This window comes from Alosa pseudoharengus, unplaced genomic scaffold (assembly GCF_046254945.1).
Source record: "Alosa pseudoharengus isolate Yale_2024_CS ecotype anadromous, Long Island Sound unplaced genomic scaffold, YU_APseudo_1.1 YU_APseudo_1.1_scf_12, whole genome shotgun sequence".
Classification (NCBI taxonomy): domain Eukaryota; kingdom Metazoa; phylum Chordata; class Actinopteri; order Clupeiformes; family Clupeidae; genus Alosa; species Alosa pseudoharengus.
The window spans coordinates 20,441,128-20,467,224 of record NW_027468587.1 but is presented as its reverse complement, the minus strand read 5'-3'; the positions used below and the strand labels follow the sequence as shown (position 1 = coordinate 20,467,224).

The window sequence follows — 26,097 nt, the reverse complement described above, 5'->3', positions numbered from 1 at the left end:
GTGCTCCAGAGTACTCGTTACCGGCTAAGAGCGTCTTAACAGTACTTCTCACTGAGGTCACCAACAGGACATACAGAGGAATTACAACTTAGAATACATAATCCAATTTACGTTCCCATTCTTTATTGTGTTTACCTGTGATGAATCAGATTTTAGCGTGCAAAATAGCCTACATTTAATGGTCATAATAATGTGATGAAAAGCGGACAAAAATGCAATCAAGTTATGAAACGAGACGTTGCCAGAATAGTTTGACATTATCTTTGCTAAGTGAATATTTTATTAGGCCTATGAGGTAAAAAGCAGAGAAAGCAACATGTGGTTTAGTCTGTAGCCTACTGCATCAAAATCTAAGCCTACACATTTCCTCTCTTTACTCGACTTCTTTCTTATCTTCAAACGTGTTCATAAGTGGCACCGCGAAAAAGTATTACATGGTGCAACAATCTAATCTTAAAATAATTACAATTATTTATGTCTCTGTGTGGTATATAACCTACTTGGGATGCTTACATGCAGATTTCAAAGTGTTTCTATTTTCGTATTGATGTGAATTAATGTGTAGATCCGAAGTTTAAATAGGCCTATAGCTGTGACGTGCAGTCACCTGACATCACCGTCAAATCAGAGGATATTTCAGAACTATTAACGTGGACAGCTCCCCTTAAGAGCATCTTAAGAGCAGTGCACGCGCGTTCACGCTACGAGCATGTTCGGGAAACAGTCGGAAAAATCAAACGAACGATCGTAAGATGAATCGTAGAAAACCCTCTTAAGAGCGTGTCTCCGTCGTTATCGGGGAAGCACTTCCCCGATAACGACGGAGACACGCTCTTAAGAGGGTTTTCTACCATTTAAACTTCGGATCTACACATTAATTCACATCAATACGAAAATAAAACACTTTGACATCTGCATGTAAGCATCCCAAGTAGGTTATATACCACACAGAGACATAAATAATTGTAATTATTTGAAGATTAGATTGTTGCACCATGCAATAATTTTTCGCGGTGCCACTTATGAACACGTTTGAAGATAAGAAAGAAGTCGAGTAAGAAAGAAAGGAAATGTGTAGGCTTAGATTTTGATGCAGTAGGCTACAGACTAAACCACATGTTGCTTTCTCTGCTTTTTACCTCATAGGCCTAATAAAATATTCACTTAGCAAAGATAAGGTCAAACTATTCTAGCAACGTCTCGTTTCATAACTTGATTGCATTTTTGTCCGCTTTTCATCACATTATTATGACCATTAAATGTAGGCTATTTTGCACGCTAAAATCTGATTCATCACAGGTAAACACAATAAAGAATGGGAACGTAAGTTGGATTATGTATTCTAAGTTGTAATTCCTCTGTATGTCCTGTTGGTGACCTCAGTGAGAAGTACTGTTAAGACGCTCTTAGCCGGTAACGAGTACTCTGGAGCACTCGTAGATCTACGAGTGTTTTCACGACGCTCTTAAGCTACGATGGTTTCGGGAAACAGTCGGCAAATCTTAAGACGTTCGTAAGAGGGACTTTACGACGCTCTTAGGCTTAAGATGCTTTCGGGGAAGTGGGCCCTGGCCACTAAACGTTTTTTAGCATTACCATGTCAAACACTGCTTTTGTCTCTGAACTCGACAAAACGAACCAGCCCAGTTTAGGAGCATTTAATTAAACTATTTAGTTCACATTAGCCTTTGCTATAGGCCTACTGATAAAGTATGCCTATTTGCTTCACCTTTTGTCGATCTAGATGGCTCAAACTGCACATATTCTTCATCAAATGAACTGTCTATTTCTGTCCAATATCGCTAACTTTAACCACAGCCTATGTTACGTTGCTAAACCAATCTCAACGTCTTTTTCTGACAGAAGTTGAAAGTTTCAATTAGCCTACCTGTGACATCAATAAGCATCTCTCGCTGGGCTCACATTCCAGCTGACATTTCAGACGCATGTAGTCACACAGACATGGAGGCTATTCCAGCGCAAGCGTTCTGTTCGCGTTGCATCCGCGTCAAAAATGATCTTCCACTGTTTAATAGGCTAAATGCATAGGGCTGCATTCACATAATCGTTGCTGGACCAGACAAGTTTTTAATTGGGCTCTTGTGTTACAACGCGTGATTTGTAAACTCAGTTGTAACCCCATAACCCCCCCCAGGGTGACCAGACGTCCTGAGCAATTCGGGACAGTCCTGAAATCTAAGCGTTTAGGCCCTAATTGTCCCGAAAATTATACTCAATCAGAATACTGTAGCGTCGGTGGATGTACATGTTTAACGTTGAATGAGTGTCTCCCAGAATGCAGTGCGAGTGAATGGTAGAATGTGTAATGTCGGTTATAATAGTTGTAGTTACGTTTAGCATGTTGTGTATTTGTTAGCGTGTTAGTCTCTTTGGTTGTACCTCATGTGTTTATCCTCGTGTTGATGTGTGTGGTAAACCCTTATTGTGTGTAGCATGTGCGGCTGAGACTACCCCTGTGTTGCCCTATGTAGTTGTCTGTGTACGTCCGAGTCTTCCTGTTCCAATAAATGGCCGTCCTGGCCAAAGGTGAATCTTGTCTGAGGGTGAGATCGCTACATTGGTGTCAGAAGTGGGATGGGCCCCTCCCGGGGCGCGAAGATCTACGCCAGATCAAGACGGAGAAGAAGGCCGAGGACCAGACCAGCAAGATGGCGGCGGACCTCAGCAGATGTTCCAATGGTCCTTATAAGGACTAGCCAGCTCGCTGAGCTCGCCACTTCGGAGGATGGGGGACTTTCCGGCCCGGCGCGGGACCTGTGCAGGCGACCAGCGGGACCAGCCCTGCACAGCCGACGAGAGCTGCCAGCGCTGGAGGAAGCGGCCCCGGCTGAGGAATTCCCGGCTCGACGCCGATGTCGATGCTGCAGTCATCCGAGGATCTCATCCATAGAGAGCGCGAACTCTCTGACGACCTTGGAACACGACCACAGCGGCCGGGTTTACACCGCCAGCTACGGAAGAGCGTCAGCTGCCGGTCGAGAGTGTGATGGAGTCATAGCTGCTAGTTCGGGAGCTTGCGGTGCTCCAGCTAGTGACCAAGAGGGTAACGTCGACCTGTAGAGCCTTGGGAGCTATCGTTTTGTGTACTGTTTGAGATTTTAAGTGCGCACGTTCCAGTTGACGCAAGTCTGCGCAATATTTTTCATGTTTTGTGTGAGTTTCTGTGTGTCCCGAGCCTGCTGAGAGGGTCGGGGTCTCCATTTCCCGCCACAGTGGAGCATCGATCGTTGTGCTCGAGAGACAGCCGACAAAAGTTCTACACGAGGGCAGCGCGAGGAGGGACCTCGACGTGGACTGCTGACCGCCTGGAGATCGGCACACTGTGGACAGGTGGCAACGGCCACGAGCTGTCACAGTAGCCAGAGGGGGCTACCGAACGTCCAGGGGTTCCAGCGTATCCGGGGGTTCGGCTTGCAGTGGGACTGTTTGCTGCTGTTTGAGGTAGTGCAGCTGCACGGCGGGAAACTGAGGGCCCAAGCGACACCACGACCCACGTCTGGCCGGTTCTGGTGCTTGTTCGGGGGAGAACTGACGTGACAGAGGCAGCCGAGAGCCCTTCCAGTCGGGATGGGTTATCGTGCAGCCGGAGGCTTTCCGGTCACTTGGACTAAGCACTGGGACTGACACCGACGCAGCCGCGAGCGGTGAGCTGAGCTGTCATTGCCGGGGACGACAATGGCTCGGGAGGGGGTTATGTAGCGTCGGTGGATGTACATGTTTAACGTTGAATGAGTGTCTCCCAGAATGCAGTGCGAGTGAATGGTAGAATGTGTAATGTCGGTTATAATAGTTGTAGTTACGTTTAGCATGTTGTGTATTTGTTAGCGTGTTAGTCTCTTTGGTTGTACCTCATGTGTTTATCCTCGTGTTGATGTGTGTGGTAAACCCTTATTGTGTGTAGCATGTGCGGCTGAGACTACCCCTGTGTTGCCCTATGTAGTTGTCTGTGTACGTCCGAGTCTTCCTGTTCCAATAAATGGCCGTCCTGGCCAAAGGTGAATCTTGTCTGAGGGTGAGATCGCTACAATACTGAGTAGTTATTTTCTGATAAACATTAACAACTGTCCGTAGAGAGGTTGAGTCGACTGCATGCAGCCCCCGACGGCAGCTAAGTGTCTGGATGCAGCCCCGGCTACTTTGTTTCTTTTTTGACGTTCTATAATTAGGCGCGAATATGCACTGATTTTAGCTCATTTTCATTCATTCCTTGACATGGCTGATGTAGCCTACCAGAACCCTAACACCCCGCTAAAAAGCAAAAGCGTCTATGCAGGAAGGAGTGGGTGAGGAGGTACCCGTGTATTGACAAAGCCTTAAGCGACGAGATGAAAGCATTCTGCAAAGTGTGTAGAAGAGAGTTTGGTGTTTCTCACGTTTTTGCACTGTTACGCAGTCATTGTTTTTTTTGTTTTTTTCCACAATGACATTTTGACAATGAAACTTTAAAGCTGTAGCTATTTGCCAGCTGTCCACTGTCAACAAACAGATCAATTAAAGAAGCAGTGCATTTTCAAAATGTCTGTAAATTTTACCAAGGTGTAGGTTGAAGATATAAACCTAGTTGTAGAAAGTCACTCCTCTACAGCACAGTCTACAAGAAGGACAGGAAGAGGCAGACACTTTACCCAGACCAGGAATTATTAACTATTAAACGCAATCAATTAGCATCCATATAAACTCCTGTCCTCCATGACTGAGTGGAAGCTTTGTGATTATCATCGAGATGGAGCACCTTGTGTAACTTGTGTGACCTCGGGCAGTATGGCAGGACTGAAATCACCTCTTACCATAACAGCCTGGCACAGATGAATAAATCATTTGGCTCAGCTGCTGCTACTGAAAGGCTTTATTTTGGGCAAAGCCGTTTTTACCTCAACAACACCTCACACAAGGCCAGTGTCAGATGAACACACACACAGAACCAATTCAACACATAACACAGGTTTATAAACTCTGATGTAGTGTAGTGGATTGGTACAAACTTGACTAGTGTGTGTGTGTGTGTGTTCATAAGGGCTGCAACTAACAATTCTTTTCATAGCCAATTAATCTGATTGTTTTTTTCAATTAATTGAGTAGTTTTTTGAGCGATACAATGCCAAAAAAGTTTGATGTTTAGATATTTAGATATTTAGCTTTTTAGCTCACGGTCATAGAAGACCAAGTAAAGCAGAAAAGAGATAAAATCAAATCATTTTGTGGTATTTTCCTTAAAAACATGACACAAACATATTAACAATTACCACAATGGTTGGTGATTAATTAATAGCTGACAACTAATCAATTAATCGTTGCAGCCTTAGTGTATCCACACATGTTTGTGTGTGTGCGTGTGTGCGAGTGTGTGTGTGTGTGTATGTGTTAGTGCGTGCGTGCATGCGTGCGTGTGTGCGTGCGTGCATGCGTGGTAACTGAGAACAACTGCAGTGGGGGTACTTATTCATACCAGAGCAGCGTGTGCACCAAAGCAAAAGCCCAGAACAGGAAGAGACATGGAGGGTGGAGTGGCCACTACAAAGGCCTCGTGCATGTTAACACACCACATAATACACCACTCCTCCTCAAAATAGCCACGCTAACTCCAGGGGCCACAACAGGCTCCAGGGAGCAGCGCTCACCACAGCGTTCTATGACAACAACCAATCTGCGTCAACTGTTTCTACTCAAAGTAGGGGTCATAGAATCAGGGCAACAGGCACGCATCTTTTCTGACCACTACTGGACAAAAACACTAAGCTGTAAACACAAAAACACACAGCTGGCCAATGTCATTCTCCTTAAATGTACAATTGAATGACAAGCCCACCCATCTCCATGAAGGTTACAACCAATGTGATATGTTTCTACACACTTCAACATGCTTAAACTGACACGGGCCTATGCAAATGTAACGGATGCCAGCTAGCTTAGCTGTGCTTGTGGAACGTTGGTAAACCTCACTCCCCGACGCCTCAAGAGTGCTGCTGGCATGCGAGCCAGTAGCCTGGGCTATTGGCTCAATTGTTAGCGCGCTCGCCTCCCGATCCGAGGTGCTGCTGTTCGCGGGTTCGAGTCCGGGCGTGTTCAGGGCTGAATCGCGCAGGTTCAACACAATGCAGGTTACACAAACAGATCTGACATTTAGCATTTGTGTGCACCGAGTCTGTGAATGCCAAACAGATCACTCACTAAGACAGGCTTTGTTATTTCCGTGTTTGACAATGTGTGTGTATGTGTACGCATGTGTGTGTGTGTGTGTGTGTGTGAGTGAGTGAGAGAGAGATAGAGACTCTGATGTACTCACCTGCACAAACACAGTGAAGAAGATGACAGTGATGATTGCTGTCAGGAACATGTCTCTCATGGGAAAGTGGACTTTATCCAGCAGGTAACCCAGAGAGAAGGCAATTGCCCCTCGTAGGCCACCGTAGGCGATAATGAACTGGTCCTTGGTGGTGAGTTTGACGATACGGAACTTGTTGATGACAAAGGTCAGGCCAACCACCCCTTGGGTTAAAGAGAAATTTCATTTGGGTTAATATAACAGTTTCAATTGAACAAGCAAAGATCTACTTCGGTGTACAGGGCCATTCACCACAGGAAGCATAACTATAACCATAACTATAACCATAGTGATAAAAGCGTCCACACTGACCAACATTAAGAAAAGTCTATTTATGAGTCTATTTATGATGAAACATATGTTGATGAATGTGATTGCTAAAATGTTATGGATTACGATTGGTGGTCAGCTTTTTATCGTTTGCAAAATTGTTCTGAAAGTGATCCCCAACGATATCATTCTTCATGTCCTCATAGTTATAGTTTATGTGTGGAGGTTTTCATTCATTTCATGCTAAAACGATTTTTGTTTTGCCGTTATTGTTATAGTTATCACTCTTGGTGTGAACGGCCCTTAACACTTGAAGGACACAATGGGACTTAAAAACAGTCTTTCCTACAGTACTACGGATGACTACCTGCAATGACTTTGATGCATCTAATGTGTACTTAAAGAAAATCCACTTTTTCTAAGCAGACTATGAATCACTACATCACTATGAATAAACATTTACACTGCACAACTGTGGATATACACTTTGCAGCTCAACAGGTCCTACGCTGATGCTGTGGTGGGGACTACTTTCTCGTAAGTCAAGAAGGCAACCAGTTTGCGTAAGAGCATAAACATGACCTCTTCATGTTTTTACTTCTCTTTGAGATTTCTTAATAATCCAGAGTGAGAAAACTTGTTGAATGTGTGTGTATCTGGAAGGAAGTGACACACTGACGAAGCTGAAGCCATTTTTTGTTTGCCGTCCCCTGGCTCAACACATGAGCATTCACCTCCGGGTGTAGACAGAAGCCTGCAGCTCTGTTTTCATGGAGGTGAAGAGGAGAACTTGTGTTTATCTCCCGGCATGCTATCCTTACTCAGCCTTCCCCACAGGGTACTCCATGTGTTGAAAGCAATAGCAACAACGCCAGAGACTTAGTTCAGCTATGCGCTAAGTCAGGGGTAGCAATGCTCCAGGTCACAGCTGTTGAGAGAAGAGAGATCTGTGTGCGTGCATGCGTGCGTGTGTGTGTGTTGACTGTCCTCAGGGACACCACATGCAGGGAGTACATAAGCTGACGATTAGTCCTCTGCACACAGGGTCTGCCTCTACGCAGTGTTACTGAGTGGGTACACGAGGGCTGGACTTCACTTGCTGAATAGTGTGTATGTCTGTGTGTGTGTCTGTGTCTGTGTGTCTGTCTGTGAGAGTGTGTGTGTGTGTGTGTGTGTGTGTGTGTGTCTGTGTGTCTGTCTGTGAGAGTGTGTGTGTGTGTGTGTGTGTGTGTGTGTGTATACAACTGTTTTGTAAGTGCCTCACTAAGTGTCTCTGGTGGTTCAGTCTCATCCTCTCTTGGTGTATTTTAATATGTGTAGTATGTGACAGTATGTGACAGTCACACTGATCAGACTGCGAAAACTGGGCATTGCTGCCAGATGCATGTTGTTCTGGCCTCTGTGCAGTCCTCTATGCCATGAAGTCAGCAGGGTCCCTTTATATACAATTGGCACGACAGCTACGGTGACGGTTCAGTTACGACATGAACAGGCCTACACAATATACAAAACGTGCGGGAACACACAGATTATTTAGCTTGTTTAGCATCACACTTAGTTTCTCTCTGTGTTTCAGTCTACAAATTACAAATATCATGTGTACATCACCTCCAGACCATACCATGCATGCATACATGTCTCACCTCCAGACTATGCACTACAAACATGTCTCACCCAGGGACGGATCATGGCTTGTGCCAAGTGTGCACATGCACAGGGGCCCTCAGCCAATGGGGGCCCTCGGATTTAAAAAAAATTCCATGAATTTAGGCTCACGTCACCTGAGTCAGACAGAAAACGGGCCCTGCTGGTTCTGTTAAAGTTTGTATGCCCCTTCCAAACTGCGTTAAAAGGGAATATTTAACAGCCAGAATTTCGAAAATTTCCAGGGGGAGACACCCCCGAACCCCCCGTAATATGATCAGCACCACCTCTCACAAAATACTATCAACGTCCCTGCTACCGGTCCGTCAGATATGACAACTGTGTCCGGTCCGTTTGAAAAATGTTGCTGTAGACTGTTTGGACAGCAAAGGGAGATTACAGCCTAATTGTAAAAACAGCTGCTGGAATTCATTTCTGTGTGGGCCTGAGTTATAATATATGACATAATGTACTACATTTTCATTGTGTGCAATTGTGCACCAGCCTGCACAGCGACAGCAAAGAGAGAAGCGCGTCACTTGCACGCGCATGCGCAAACGCGCCCGCACGCGTCGCAGTCAGGGTGAGGGGGGGGCCTTTTTTGATATTGTGCACAAGGGCCCATATTTGTTTAATCCGTCCCTGGTCTCACCTCCAGACCATACCATGCACTACAAACATGTCTCACCTCCAGATAGGGTTGGGTACCGTTTGGGTTTTATCCGATACCGGTGCTAAATCGATACTTTTAAAACGGTGCTGGTGCCGAAACGGTGCCTGAACCGGTACTTTGTTTTTAAAATGTTTTAAATTAAAATGGTCTAAAGCATGAATAGTTTTTTTTATTATTGATAAGACAAATTTGAACATGAAATTGAACTGTTCAATTTACTATCAATATCTCATTGCTCCTACGAATAATACATTTAAATGTTAAAACAGCTTGCCATGCATGCACATACAATGGTAAGCTCTGCTTTTAAGTTTACCCCGTGTAGGCAGTTTGCCATAAGATATGTTAAAACCGCTTGCCATAGAACTGTCAGATCATGGACAACGGCATTTGCAAGCAAGCTAGTCTAACAGGGACTCTACTTTCCAGTTAAATCAGTGTGTTCCCAAATGCTTCAAGAAATTTCACGTCTTAACCCATAACACGCAATAGTTTTGAACATGTTAGGCTACATGTCGGTGTTGAAGTGTTTAGATTCCCAGCGCTAGCCTAGTAGGCATTTTAACAGCAACTATGGCTATGAGCTAACACCAGTCAGTTGAGTTTAATTAGCTATATCATACGGAGTCGGAGATGGTTTCGTAGCCTTTTTGACAGCTCAGTGACATCAGGTATGTAACCTACAATTATGTTTTTGCCAGCTAACTTTTAACATGATCTACATATTTATTGTGATGCTATATGGGCCTCATGCACATGAAAGATTAATATCATGCCATTACGTTGTTTAGAACACACAAAGTTTTCACCTTACTTTGCTGATAACATTTCAAATAAATGGCAGTTAGCGCATTAGCAAGGATATTGTGTAACATATAGGCTACTTGTTGATGTTGTTTCATAGCCTTTTGCTTGTGTGTAGTTAGGCCCACTGCTAGATTTTGACAGGAGCTCGCGATATCGCTTTAAAGTAAGCTACTTGGGCTCACGCAAGCTGTCAAACATTGCCCACTCGCCTATGGTGCACCCCTCTTGTTCATCCAGTGTTTATGTTAGCTAACTGTATCTGGATGTGTTGCTATCAGAGCAAGACGTTAGAGATGGCGCATGACATGCAGTGATGCCTCGTATAATTTTTTTTTTAAACGCTATTTAAGCACCGAAATGAGGCACCGAAATCCACGTTGTTATTCGATGCAGTTACTACCGTTTGCGTCGGCACCGGTGCCATATTAGAACCGTGTTTCGGTGCCCAACCCTACCTCCAGACCATGCACTAAAAACATGTCTCACCTCCAGACTATGCACTGCAAACATGTCTCACCTCCAGACCATACCATGCATGCACACATGTCTCACCTCCAGACTATGCACTACAAACATGTCTCACCTCCAGACCATGCCTGCACACACCATGCACTACAAACATGTCTCACTTGACTGACACCAGTAGCCTACAATAAGAGTATGTCCTCAAACAATAACCCATGACATCACACACACTACACTCACATTCCACACACACACACACACAGACACAGACCCACACACACACACTCACCGAGAACTCTGGCAACTAGAGACAGGAGAACTGTAGATGTGACAAAGGTCCAGTTCCAGTTATGGTCCCCGGCAACAGTGGACACACCCAAGAAGATGAAGATGAGCGTCTCGCTCACGCTGCTCCACATCTTCAGGAAATACTTGATGGTAGTGTGGGACTTGTGGGATATGTTGGCCTCCACGTAGGGTCGCATCACCACTCCGCAGGCAATCAGCCTATGAGGCAGAGAGGGAAGCACACCATGTAAAGGTAAGGAAGCCGAAGAAAATCATGTCAACATTCATCAATACACCTGGACACACACAGACACAGACAAACAAACAGACACACACACACACACACACACACAGTACATACACTCATAAACCATTATTATCATGATATCATAAAAGCACTCTTAAACTAATGGAAATGAGGCAGCTTTGCTTTGCTAATGAAGCTGACATAGTATTGAGAAGTAGGAGAGAATTAAGAAGTACAGACAGTGGCGTAACAAACCAATGGTGGGCCCAGGTGCGAGAGCGCTACGCGGGCCCCATACCGCCGAACTTTGGCCCAGGATGAATTAGCTCTGATACATGCAATACACATTAAGGGTGACTTCAATTGTTTATGCAAAGGGCCTGAGGCACCGAAGTAGTTTAGTAGTTACAGATTACAATTTCAAATAAAAAACACACGACTACATATCCATTACATGTGAAAACATTAAAAAATAATTTTATTAACAGCCTGCAGGCCAGGGTAATCTAATATTACTGCATTAACATCAACTCGCATGGAATTATGGGAACACTCAATGCGCCTCTTCAACCCTCTGCTGAAACTGCAAGCGTATTGCTTGCTTATAAACTCGCACTGCGCAGAAACAAAACTTAATGTAGCCTAACTTATTTAACCGTCAAGAAACCAAATAAAATCATTCATATGCATACAATCCCCAATATGCGTGAATTAGGCCATTAGAAGAAGGCCATTTTACGAGCCTTTCGTTGTGCAAAATCATCAACGATGTTCCCAATATTTAATGCTCTGGCTCTCGTATTTTCAATGGACAGGATAGCTAACCCACGGAGCCTCTCCTGCCCCATGCTGCTCCTTAGGTATAGGTCTTAATAAGTTTGAGTTTGGAAAAAGATCGCTTAGCTGTTGCCACAGTCACAGATGTCAGAAACAACATGAGTACACACTTCTCCGAATGTGGATGTTACACTGTCATAATCTACCACCAGCATTTTGGCAAGTTGAAAAATAGATGACTTCTGTGAAATCTCTGCTTTAAAGCAAGACCTGAATGAGAGGAGTTGTGTTGGGAATGTCAGTGCAATGTCCCTGCTATAATGGTCTGACAAACGTCTTGCCTTTTCAAGCAGTTCATCATCACCTGCGAGTTGAAGGGTCATAGGACGTAAAGACTCAAACACAAAAAAGTTTCCCGCATACTTGCAAATCTTTGGGAGAGCTGACTGATTATGATGTCCAGAGTTGCATTAAATACCTGCACTTTGAAGTATCTCTCTGCATCGGTTAAGCGCTCATCTTCTGATAGATCGTCAAAGTGACGCTTCACTCTCCGTGCTCTAACATTCTAAAGTTCTAAAAAAAAAAAAAAAGGAGGCAGGGCAGGGGTAGCGACGGGCCCCGGGAGGTCACGGGCCCTGGTGCGACTGCACTTGCTGCACCTACTATAGTTACGCCACTGAGTACAGAGAACTAAGTTCCTTCCGGAATAACAGACCACATCACACACTGCAACACTAACTGCAGTCTAAAGGACAAACACCTGTCATAGTATACACAACTCTGTGTTTGAGCATGTACGTGACCACTTACACATGCATCAAGTTACACGGTAACATAGATGCTGGCCATCTGTATCCCATAATCTAGAATTATGACTCAGTGAACCATGACAGATAAGTAGCAGGCATGGCGCATGCTTATAAAATTAGCATGTGTACTTTTGTTAATTAGGGCCACGGAGGAAAGTAGCCATATCCTTAACAGTAGGTTTGTGGAGGTGCATTTACCCTTAATACAAGAAAATACTTTTCCTTCCCAATCCCTCATTTTGTGTCAGTGAATAAAAGAGCAGTATAGTATAGAAGACCTGTCTGTGTAAGATGCACATGTGCCACGGTGTCAGTTAAGTCCACTTGGCACAAGTTAACAATGGCGCAGTGCTTAAATGCATGTAGGTGACCAATTAAAGGTAATTATAAAGCAAGATACCGGACATCCTTAATTTCTGTTCCCTTGACAATCGGTCATTCCTCAATCCACAGAAAACAGTGGTGTGTGCCGTATGCAGACAGGTATGTGCTGTATTTATGATACATGTATTTAAAATACTGTATGTATTTGAAATACAAAAATAATATTTTGTAATTTGTATTTTATTGGGTTGAAGAAAATGGCTACGTATTTTGTATCAAAATACTTCATAGGTCTTTTAGTCTAAAAATACTGCCAAATATTTGTTTTATTAAAAGCAATATTTGTGGTTACAAACGATGAATGTAGCCTCTGACTGGTGCTGACTTAATCATTTGACCATTGTTCTGGTCAGAATATTGAGATTCAGGAAGATGATCCAGTGCAAGATGAGTAATGCTCACACACACAATACACTCACTCAACCACACTTTTTTGGTAGAACTTTGGAACAAATTTGACTGTGATGTGTATGTGTCCTCCAAAGCTGATTATACACAAGGCACCTTTCTGAGCAATGAAGCTGTTTTTCTACAGTGTATTCAGGGCACAGGCAGCTAGCGGATGGTGAGGTGATGTTTGCTGTATGTGAAAAAAAAATGTTTTAGCTTAGAAACCGCGTTACATCGCTTATAGCACCTTTACATGTAATATGATCATCCAATCAGAACACATGGAACCAGTTATGTGGTTGCCCTGCAACACTGCTCAAAAAGCAAGCAAAAAAAGCTTAATCAACTGTTGTATAAAATTATCCTGATGAGAGAACGAGTTTGAAACGGTAAAGCATGTATTCATATAACCTTAATCATAATCAAGTAATACACTGATGTTATCCCTAACCATAATACTTTTATAACATTTTAAATAACAAGTTTAACTAATACTATTAACATACTGAAGCTATTCTACCAGAATTCCCCCTACATGTGCTCTGTATCCCGATGTCTCTTTTTACTGCCCTGTGTCTCATTTTGTTGCACTGTGTCTCATGTTGCCTTAGCCTGGGCCTTTTGAAGAAACCAAAGTCGGCCTTGAAGCTGCAAGATAACACGTACACAGGGCGAGCTCTACTCATAACAACCAGTAGGAGAGTGCAGGGGGCCAAACGATATTTAACCCATGCACAATTATGACCTGTGACCTGTGATAAGAGCGAACAACGATCCTTTCATAACGCCATCTGTAGTGTTGTGTCAGCATTTTGGAGGGGTATAAGTAAGAGAGTTCTACCTTTGTTCTGGAGTGCGATCGTGCGATCCACTCAGGCTTTGCACTATGTAGTCATTAAAGGAATTTTTGCACAGAACTCTGCCGGACTTTTGCGCCTTCTTTTTGGGATAAGTTTTTGACTTCAGCACATTATAGTGTATTTTTGTTACGTTGTAGGCAAGATGTTTGGACTTAATTTCTGGCCCGAGTCTGAATATCTGCCACGACACAACCACTTAATCAACAGAGTCAGTTTACTGAAGTAAATAGACAAATATGGAAGGTTTGCAAAGTGATTCCATGCTCCCTTTAAAGAGTATTTATAGTATTTTCAAAATACAAATACAGTATTTTATTTTGATACATGGTGTATCTACTGTATTTCGTAGTTTATTGTGATACACTTAAAATGAGTGTATTTGATATTTTATTTTGAAATACATTTTGATGTATTTTTGCCCATTCCTGTAAGCCGAATAGCGGTAAGTATGCCAATGTGGATATTAAACCACCTGCCTGCCTCCAGCTCCATCGCCCCGATGAGGCCCTGTAATTAAGAGTGCTGGAAATGCAGAGGGGGTGGCTCAATCGTGTCTCTGGGCAATTTATTTGAGCGGATAGAATTCTCCACAGCAGTGAAGATAATGCCAGGGTATGGCACGCCTAACTTTGCAGTTTCTGTCTCATGGTCCAGCTACTTTTAGTTTCATGGCTGAAGAGAGAGACACACAGAGAGAGAAAGAGATACAGAGATAACGTAAAAGAGAGAGATAAAGGGAGAGAAAGAAAGTCAAAGGCTGAGAGAGAGAGAAAAAGAGAATGCAAAAGAGAGAGAGATGTAAAGGCAGAAAGAAAGAAAGGCTGAGAGAAAGAGAATGTAAGAGAGAGATAGATGTAAAGGGAGAGAAAGAAAGTAAAAGGGAAACAATGAGTTTGTGGGAGAGAGAGACGGAGAGTAGCAGTGACTACTGTCACGACTTCAGGAGAGAGAGAGAGAAAGAGAGAAAGAGAGAGAGAGAGAGAGAGAGAGAAAGAGAGAGAGAGAGAGTGGAATACAATGTAAACACCATGGCTGGATTCACACTGCTAACAGAGCCATTAGTCTGAGGAGGTGGAAGAACACGCAGCTCTGCAGATGACTGGCTGCTGCTCTCCTCCCAGTGACCTCAGCAGCTTCCCTGTCTGTCCACTCGCCACCACTGCTACTCACTTCTGCATCTTGAATTTCACCTGGGGATCAATAAAGTATCTATCTATCTATCTATCTATCTATCTATCAACAACAGAGCATCAGACTGACTGACAGCCCATAATATTGTGTCACCACTGTGTTGTATCCATGCACCCACAAACTGGATCTTGTCCATGGTGTCTGTCTACCTGCTTGGGGTCTTTAGCATACCAGTCTCACACACTCCCGACACATGACGAGGCATGGGTCCTTCTCCAGAAGACGAGAACCTTAGAATGGCTTGGTCAAGGTGACATAACCATGTCATAATCATATTGAAACCAACATCCTAATACTCCTTATTAGTCATCCCGTTACCACACACACACACACACACACACACACACACACACACACACACACACACACACACACACACTCACACACATCCCTGTTCTCACAGAGAGCTTCCCTCTCACTCTGTGCCAACATGCTAAAGAGGAAACAGGCAGTGATGAAACTCGCCTGAGCAGAAATGAACCAATCGAACAGCAACCCCCTTCCTCCTTCCCTGCCTTCCTCCCTTCCAGGCCTTGGGTCTGGGCAGCACATAGAAGACTAATGGCTCATCGGCGGAGAAGGGATGAGAACTGCCCTGAACTGACGGCCATGGACTGTCAGAAGGAGCGGCACAAATCTCTCCCTGTCACCAGTGTTATCAATATTCCTGTCCTGCTTTATGTCTGTCTGGTGTACAGGTCCATGATGATAAACAGAGACTGGGATAGGAAGTGTGTTTGTGTGTGTGTGTGTGTGTGTGTGTGTGCTGTGTGTGTGTGTGTGTGTGTGTGTGTGTGTGTGTGTGTGTGTGTGTGTGTTGGGCAGGGTTACTATAAGTCAGAAGGCCTTTTTCTCATGGCTTGGCTGTACATCACAGATGCGCCCATGAATTCAACAAGCAGTTGGGACAGCCAAGCTCTCTCAATATCACAGCTCTCTCCTTTACCCCCCCCCCCCCCTATGTTGTCCATTCTTCTTCCTCTCCTGCAGGTGAAAACTCTTCGGTGAAAAACGAATAGTTCCACAAAGCGGTTTTGTCAACATCTCCATTTGTCTCTTCACTTCTCGGTTCCTATATTTTAGTTTCTCATTCCGGTTCACTTCATTCTTTAAATGTTTCTATCATATTGTCCTTGACATGACGTTGACATGACGTTTGTAAATGCCCTAATCTCATCTTGCCATCAAAACCTCCAAATCTCTTTTTCAGCAGTTGACCCACAAGTCAGCTGTGGTTGTGGCGTGGTCTGTCTGCAGAGATAAACCAAACAGTTTGAGAGACAGGAAATAGCTTACGAACCACTTCCTTGTATCTACAGCCACATCCAGACCATCGTCCATTCTCTCTCTCACCGTCATTCCCTCTACATGTGGTAATATTTTTTTTAAGTCTTGCCTATTATAGTACACCCAACACACCCTTCCATTTAGACAGTCAAAGGCAAGGGCCAGCAGGCCAAAACACTGGAGCATCAGTGGTGCATAACCACACAATGTGTTGGATTCCCATGGATGGATTAATGCCACGTTCCAGTTGTCTCGCAAAACGACTAGAGATTCAGAATGATGTCACATCGATATAAAAACCTGAGCTGGTTGCGTTCCAGTTAGTCAACAAGTCGAGAACTAAATGCTACCGTTTGTTAGCATGTGTCTGTTGTTAGCAACTGTTACCAGATGTAGCAATACCAGTTTGTAACAAAGCGTTACTATTTTACACAAACAAACGTCATAGCAATATAGTGACAGACAGAGGTTGAATACTTTTGTTTGTACGACTGATTTAGTGATAAACAAATCAGAACTGCTAATAAATAGTGTATATCTACGGCTCTCATTTACTGTTAATGGGCACAGCCATCTTGGAATTTTCGTGGTACTTTAGGTTTGAACAAGCTGACAAGTCGGTATACAACTTCAGAGGGCATTCCATTTGCAATTTCCGGTTAGTAGATCAGGAAAACAACTCGGTGACCAACTCGGGCATACAAATGGAACATGACATAAGCGTAAAATCCTAGACTTCAATGAAGATCTCCACTGTCAAAGCATTTAGTCTAGAACTAGGCCCAATAGGTACACCTGTGGTGACATTTAGTCTGGTGTGACATACTCAATAATACATGTCCCCTCCTCTCCTTTTGGCTATTAGCATGTAATACTGTAGCTCTAGTAAATTAGCATGTATATATACTCTTTTTTTGATCCCGTGAGGGAAATTTGGTCTCTGCATTTATCCCAATCCGTGAATTAGTGAAACACACACAGCACACAGTGTACACACAGTGAGGTGAAGCACACTAATACCGGCGCAGTGAGCTGCCTGCAACAACAGCGGCGCTCGGGGAGCGGTGAGGGGTTAGGTGCCTTGCTCAAGGGCACTTCAGCCGTGCCTACTGGTCGGGGTTCGAACCGGCAACCCTCCGGTTACAGGTCCGAAGTGCTAACCAGTAGGCCACGGCTGCCCCTCGCATATAAAGCATGCTCTTCGTCAATGACGGCATGACCTTGGCTTATCCAGAGTAAACCAATCACAGCCGCCACTTCAGTCCCAGAGGGAACACTGGGGGGGGGGGGGGGGGGGACTTACGCCATGATACCGGAAAGGTGGAAAACCTCGGCGGACAGGTAGGCCATGTAGCTGTAGAGGAAGACGAAGAGCGGCTCGATGACGCGAGTGTGTGAGGTGAAGCGGGATGTGAACGCCGCCAGGATGCCGTAGATGGCGCCCACCAGGATACCGCCCAGCGACACCACAAGGAAGCACACTATGCCCAGCAGGACATCGACCATAGTCACCGTCCCAACGCCGGCAAACTCCTCAAAGAGATGGTACAGCACCTAGAGACACAGAGAGATGGAGGGGAGGAAGGGGGGAGACAGAGAGAGATAGAGAGAGAGTGGGGAATGGAGGGAAGGAAGGGGGGAGACAGAGAGAGATAGAGAGAGAGGGATATGGAGGGAGGGTTTCAGGAAAAAAGTGATGGTGAGAGACAGCAAAAGACAGTGACAAAAAATGGAAATGGAGAAAGGGAGGGAGAAAGACAAAAGAGCAAAATTAGGGTTCGAATCCAAAAATGACTGTTTATAATGGGGATTTTGAGGTATCCCGGTTTTGTGTTTGCACAAGTAAACATCATATCCTGATTTCAGAACCCCAGATATAAGCCCTTATCCCGGTTTTGAGAAATCGGATATGCTAGGTGGAGTACTCCGAAAGGAACTGGGATACGGCTCCATGTATACACCTTATCCTAGTTTCTAATCCCAGTTTCTAATGCAAACACATGATTGCATTAGAAGCCGGGATAAGGTACGCTAATAGAACTTTACTGTTGGCAACTGGGATACTAGCATTGATCATGTATATAGGGATACTAATAACCGGGTTTCTCTGTGTTCATGTAAACACCATATCCCAAATATGATCAAAACCGGGGTAAGCCTAATAATCGGGATACTGAAGTGCACAAGTGGAGTTTTGCTGCTTCCACCTCCAGTGCAGTCTGCCACCAACCAGAGACTCATCTCATAAACCCGCCCCAGCCTGCACTAACCACCCACCAGGGAGTCATTAAAGTCATTATTTCAACTGAGACAGAATCTCAATTAGCTCTGAGAGCAGTAGGCACAGCAACGGCTTATTTCATTTGAATTCTTCCATTAACCCATTTACTCCTAAAATGCCTGCTAAAAACGCCTATAGAATCCTATGGCATTCTAGACTAAATAACCTTATTTCCTGAGGGTTTTCTGAAAACATACTAAAAATTGTCAACGTCTACCAAAATGTAATATCTAAGCCTCTGTAACACCTAGAAACATGAAATAAAAAGCATGCTGCGCTACGCAGCATCCAGCGGGAGGGTCAATGTTGCGCTATGCAGCATCCAGCGGGAGGGTCAATGTTGCGTCATGCAGCATCCAGCGCGAATGGGTTGCAGTCCTTCTAGACACATCAGTGGTTCCTGTGTGGAGATGATGGATTCTTAACAGCCATGCCATTCTGCTCATTAGGAAGTCATGAGGAAAAAGTCTTGTGGCAAACTGGTTGCTGAGATTCATTTCAATCACGCTGGCCGCAACTGCTAGCTAATGTACCTCTGGGCTTTTTTGGGAAGACAAGAGTTCAGAAGATGAAGAGAGAGAAGGAGGGAGGGTTTATCCTGCGGTGTTCAGGCACACTCCCACTCACACTCCCACCCACCCACACACACACACACACACACACACACACTCCCACCCACACACACACACACACACACTCCCACCCACACACACACACTCCCACCCACACACACACACACACACACACACACACACACACACACACACACACACACACACACACACACACACACACACACACACACACACACACACACACACTCCCACCCACACACACACACACACACACACACACACACACACACACACCAAAAGAAAGAGAAAAACACACACAAACACCAAAAAAGAGAGACAGACAAACACACGCACACACGTGCCTGCACACGTACACATTCTCTCTCTCTCTCTCTCACACACACACACACACACACACACCAAAAGAGAGAGACAGACACACGCACGCACACACGTGCATGCACATGTACACATTCTCTCTCTCTCTCTCTCTCACACACACACACACACACCCACACACACTCACACACACACACACACTCACACACACACACAGACTAATTGTATTATTGATCCCCTTTGTTTGGCCCTGGAGCCCTGGCCCTGTCTGTCACACACTGAGACACACACTGCCCCAACACTACAGGAGCCCATAAGGACAGAGATTAGACCCCCCAACCGCCCCCGCCCCAGCAAGGGCCACATCCAGAGCTCGAGCTGTCACAGCCAGTGAACACCCACAAGACAGAGAATGGATGTGGTCAGAACAAAATGACGACATTCAGCAGCAAGTGGCCGCATGCGAGTGATGCGAGCGTGACCATTTCCTGTGATGAAAGTAGAGGGAGAGATTTCACACTCATCTGAACCTCTGCGACGAGGCGAGAGATGTGAGGTGACACGGGGGACATGTCACACGCCATACTAAACCCACGCGCTGCCTGACTGTGACACTCAGGTAGCAACAGAGATAAGTCCAATTCAGCAACCACAGCAGAACAGACAGCCCTCCGACAGAAACACTGGAGCCATGAAGTCTTTGGTTTCAAGTCTGCCACACAATGTGGTAGTTAGCATTCTGTATAACGCAAAATGTAGAAACAGCTGAGGCTTTCTATTAAGAGATAAGATCTAATATGACATTCCAAAAGTACTGATTACTTGTATAGCATAACATGACTACAGCTTGATTCTTATTACACATGGAAAAAAATAAAATGTCAGAATGACAAATATTTCCTGGTATTCAGCGGCGTGTGAATTTGACAGATGATTATGGTGTACCGTATCTTGCGTTTTCTCCTACGGTGAGGTTTTTCTCATGGAGACGCTCTGGCAAACACAGGCATGGTAATTACTTAACGCCTGGAAACAAATGTGTTTTTCGCAGTCAGCTACCAGCTCCAGAGCCTTACAGTCACGCCTCTGGTTGTGATGAGCAGCGATAAACACACACAGAGGAACATCAAGCCGGCAGAGTTCACCTCAGGCAGGAACTAGACAGACAGTTCTCTCTGGTTCTGTGGAGATACTATTCTCAATGTGCCCTGCGATTATAAAATCCTGGCCAAAGTATAAAAAATAGGAGGACAGAGAATTTAGCCTTGTGAGGCACGACCATTTTAGCTCTGCTTGCCTCCACATGACAAACTCATTTGATTAGTGAGATTAGTGGGATACCTTCAGCAAATTTAATCCAACCATAGGGCTTTTTGTCGGACGCTGATGCAAAGTAGGATGTCTTTGCAAGTGCATGTCTCATTGACAAAAAATAAACTATATGGACGAAAGGGTCCATTGCTTTGTAATAATAGAGGAACCATTAAATGTTCAACTTGTTTAACCTGCCTGCCAGCGAAAGTCTTATAAAGAACCAAGTTCTATGCAGTCAGCTACAAACCCCATGCTGGCAGCAGCGGTTTATGCAGAATTTTACTGACAGAAGACGAGTCGAACTGACAGTACAAAGGGATCTACGAAAACAGCCCCTCCAAAAAAAAGCCTCCTGAGCCCTGAAAAATATCTTACGTAAGGCCATTTGAAGACCTGCTGATGTCCAACAAAGCCCTGCCTGTCTGTCTCCATCCCATCCCATCCCATCCCGGCCTACTCACCACGGTGACGGCGTCGTTGAGCAGCGACTCGCCGAACACGAGGATGTGCAGCAGCTCGTTGATATGGATCTCCTCGAACACGGCCAACACGGCCACCGGGTCCACGGCCGAGATGATGGAGCCGAACAGCAGGCACGACAGCAGGTCATAGTTCTTCAGGTGCACGCCCTCCAGCTGGCAGATGCCGTAGAGCGCGCCACCCACGAAGAAGGCGTTCCACAGGGTGCCCACCACGGCGAAGATCAGGATGGTGCCCATGTTTTCAGTGAAGGGGCGGATGGGCAGGAAGTAGCCTGCGTCCAGGATGATGGGCGGCAGCAGGCACAGGAAGAAGAGGTTGGACTCCAGCACGGGCGGCTTCTGGCCCACCACCTTGATAAGGCCGCCCACCAGCAACCCCACCACGATCAGCAGACAGCTCTCGGGCACGATGCCGGAGAGACGCGGCGTCAGGTGGAAACCTGCAACACGTGGGAGAAAGAGAGACGGAGAGAGAGAGAGAAAGTGAGAGAGAGAGAGAGAGCAAGAAACACAGAGAGGAGAGATAAAAGGAGAAGAATATACAGAAATGGACAAATTTAGTGTTAATGGTTATTTAGCCAACACTACAAACAAGCCTGCTAGCAAAGAAAGTAATTCATGATATGAATGCATTTGCCTCTCACTTCAAGTTATATACATCTTGTCAGCATAGCGACACACCTGCCAGATCAATGGACTTGCCACAGGGCATAAACATATATGTAACTATACTGTACAGTAAACTAAAGGCATAACATAACACACAGTCTGTACAAAGGCCTTACCATATAGCTTTTCTGCCTTCAAGTATCTCCTGAAAGACATACCCCAAGCTAACTCACTTTTGGAATCATACTATTCATAGAAAACAAAAAATGGCTATATTTAACACTGGCAACATATCTACACATTTTGACTGACATGTCTCCATCAGGGCCACACAGACACAGCGGTACATTTAACAGGTAGAGAGAAAGATGAGAGCAGTCACATGACTTAGTTCCCACCACTCAAGAGCTACAAAATAAAATTCAAAAACATTACAGCACCTGTTACACTTTCATAAGACCTTTAAAATCCTGATATCTGCACTACATGCAGGTGTGACACTAGTCCTAGTCAAAGATCCACTTGTCACTGTTGCCGTTCTGAGCAACTCACTGAGAGCTGCTGGCTTGTGACAGCACAGACGTGTATGGAGGAAAACTGGGTTTCTCTCACGCTGTCAACATGAGTAACTGATAGATTTGTGTTCGTGTGACAAACTGTCTGCCCTTGTGTGCTTTTGTGTACAAGTAAGCATGTATGTGTGAGTGCATATCCATTTGTTGGGGAAGTGTTTTAATGTAAACTCTAACTGACTGAACCTTTGATAGATAGATAGATAGATAGATAGATAGATAGATAGATCTATAACATCAGGGAACAGTGCTGCAATGATGCACCACAAATAGAAGTAATAGAAATAATCTTAACTTAACTTATCTTAAAGGAACACGCCACCCAAAATCAGTAGTGATATATGTTCTTACCGTAACTTTCACGAGTTGAGTCGTACCTCTCCCGCGTCGGTAGGTGCACTCAAACGCTCTGTCGCGCGGCGCGAATGTGTTAGCATGTTGCTATGCTAGCGGGCTCTGCCGTGGCCGTAGAGAGAGGCACATAGCAGTATTCAAACACCTCCACGTTTTACCTACTTAAATACAGTTGCACGAGTAGTTGATGAAAAATGTTAGGGCACACAACATGAAACGTGACGATTTTCCAAGCGAATAAACATGAGAACTACAATGTGTGGCGCAATAGCACTTGGGAGTACTTCGACCTAGCGTGGTAATATTATTAACACCTAATTGTAGATCCTATCCACCACAGAGTTTAGAATCCATGCTGGATCGACCCTCAGCCTCTCCCTCCCCTCTGAGCGAGAGAGGCACACACACTAGAGATGCGCTGATGGGCTATTATTTCAACCATAACTGCATAGCAAAACTTATCATCCATCAGCCATCCATCAGCACCAAAGTTTGTTGACCAATTTTCAAAACTGCACCCGCCCACCATCCGCTGGTTGTTTTAATGTAGGCTATATGGGTGATGCAGCGCTGCTGACGTGAGGCTAGAAAGCCCTTGCCTGTTCTAGAAAGACTGATCTAATGCAGCAAATATATTAAAAGGCAAAAGTCGTACATTGGCTAGGCCTATCCCCAGAATATCAGCAGCAAACTCAGTCTCTGTCGCGCAAAACAGTCTCCAAATAAAACGCACATCGGCCTGTTGCCTATTCTGCCAGCTTGTGACAATATATCGTCCAAAATGCTTGATTGCATTGCATTCTCCACATTTTTAGCTACATTTTCATGTACCACATCAGCATTTTTGTTCAGTGAATCTTTTGTAAATTGCTTTACAATTACCGTCGGGCCCTTGTCAGCAGACTTCGGCTTGCCTCTTGCCATATTCACTCCTTGTCTTCCGATGTCATTTCTGAGTCATCTACAGATGTTCACCTCCCTAAATAGAACCAACTTCAACCTGTGTTATATCCTAGATGAGACTGCCTGGGTTATTTTGTTTAGATATTAGCCTATATATAAAACACATAATTGTAGCCTACCATTCAGGGAATAGGCATTTAAAAGAGAGACAGAGAGTGATATGACTAAGAAATGACATCGGGCGATGGCAGTGCGAGATGTTCAGAACGTAAGAGCTAAAACTTCTACAAACTCACTAACATCCACAGCGGAAAAAGAAGGTAAGAAAAATAGTCGGAAAACTTAGATGTGTAAGGCAAGCAAGCAAGTTTGGCGGTTGTTACTAAAAATGTGAACATGCACGTTGCATTGTTGTGCGGTGGACTTTCAGAATGAATGGAGTCGGAGTTTCTTTAATATCGAGGCGTCATATTTGTCCGATGGCCTGCTATAAAATGAATTGCGATGTCTGTCTGAAAAAGACGCTCGTGCAGTCAAAATGAATGGGAGTCTTCAGAACAGGCTTGTCAGTCAACCTGACATAACAGTGTGTAAAGTAGCCTATAATGTGAATGACTTGTTATTTTATCAAGGATTTCTTTCTTTTTGCAAAAAATAAAGTACAATAGGCATTAATTAGTAGGCCAGGAGCATGCTGAAATTATGTGGCAAATTGCGTTTTTTATTACAATGATAAAATTGTAAAAGGACGTGACCGAAGCTGAGGCAAGCCAGGCAATAGGCCTATAGGCCCGACGGTAATTGTAAAGTAATTTACAAAAGATTCACTGAACAAAAATGCTGTTGTGGTACATGAAAATGTAGCTAAAAATGTGGAGAATGCAATGCAATCAAGCATTTTGGACGATATATTGTCACAAGCTGGCAGAATAGGCAACAGGCCGATGTGCGTTTTATTTGGAGACTGTTTTGCGCGACAGAGACTGAGTTTGCTGCTGATATTCTGGGGATAGGCCTAGCCAATGTACAACTTTTTTACCTTTTAATATATTTGCTGCATTAGATCACGTCAGCAGCGCTGCATCACCCATATAGCCTACATTAAAACAACCAGCGGATGGTGGGCGGGTGAAAATTGGTCAACAAACTTTGGTGCTGATGGATGGCTGATGGATGATAAGTTTTGCTATGCAGTTATGGTTGAAATAATAGCCCATCAGCGCATCTCTAGTGTGTGTGCCTCTCTCGCTCAGAGGGGAGGGAGAGGCTGAGGGTCGATCCAGCATGGATTCTAAACTCTGTGGTGGATAGGATCTACAATTAGGTGTTAATAATATTACCACGCTAGGTCGAAGTACTCCCAAGTGCTATTGCGCCACACATTGTAGTTCTCATGTTTATTCGCTTGGAAAATCGTCACGTTTCATGTTGTGTGCCCTAACATTTTTCGTCAACTACTCGTGCAACTGTATTTAAGTAGGTAAAACGTGGAGGTGTTTGAATACTGCTATGTGCCTCTCTCTACGGCCACGGCAGAGCCCGCTAGCATAGCAACATGCTAACACATTCGCGCCGCGCGACAGAGCGTTTGAGTGCACCTACCGACGCGGGAGAGGTACGACTCAACTCGTGAAAGTTACGGTAAGAACATATATCACTACTGATTTTGGGTGGCGTGTTCCTTTAAAATTAACTTTTAAAATCTGTAGGAAAAATGCATACAGTAAACTTGGTCATGGATTGTGTGTGACAGGACAAGCAGACATGTCTTTTAAGGATGAGTTCTTCCTACTAAACGTGCTAAGACTGGCCTGGTTCAAACACTGCACATGTGTACACCCATGTGAACTGGTGCTAACCCTAGAGACACTACAGGAAGTGACACACGAGACTGATGGGACAGGCCAATATCATGGCAGTGGAAAAAAACAAAACAAACCGCAAGACGTCGAAACAGGAACTAAACCCTACAAGGTCTGCATCATGTGCTAGCAAATGGACTACTCCCCACGAGCTGAAATACACCCTGAAATACACCCCAGGTGCACACACACACACACACACACACACACACACACACACACATACACACAGACACACACACACGCACACACACACACACCCTTGAGAAGCTGAAAGAGCCTTGACGCTTATAGGAAAATGAATCCAGAGGCCTTTTCCACTGGGCTTAATAACACTTCTCCACATTTTTTTTGTTCAATCTTCTAAA

General features: G+C 44.6%; 1 protein-coding gene across 3 annotated transcripts in view; it reads right to left on the bottom strand.

Annotated features, from left to right (window-relative positions):
- slc9a1a (solute carrier family 9 member A1a) overlaps positions 1-26,097 on the bottom strand; it is a 72,771-nt gene that overhangs the window by 20,098 nt on the left and 26,576 nt on the right. For all 3 annotated transcript variants that reach the window (XM_076280439.1, XM_076280440.1, XM_076280441.1), the window contains exons 2-5: positions 21,409-21,869; positions 17,742-17,992; positions 10,492-10,709; positions 6,305-6,507 (exon numbers count right to left, since the gene is read on the bottom strand). In XM_076280439.1, coding sequence (XP_076136554.1) covers positions 6,305-6,507; positions 10,492-10,709; positions 17,742-17,992; positions 21,409-21,869 — 1,133 coding nt within the window. The remainder of the gene's footprint in view (positions 1-6,304; positions 6,508-10,491; positions 10,710-17,741; positions 17,993-21,408; positions 21,870-26,097) is intronic.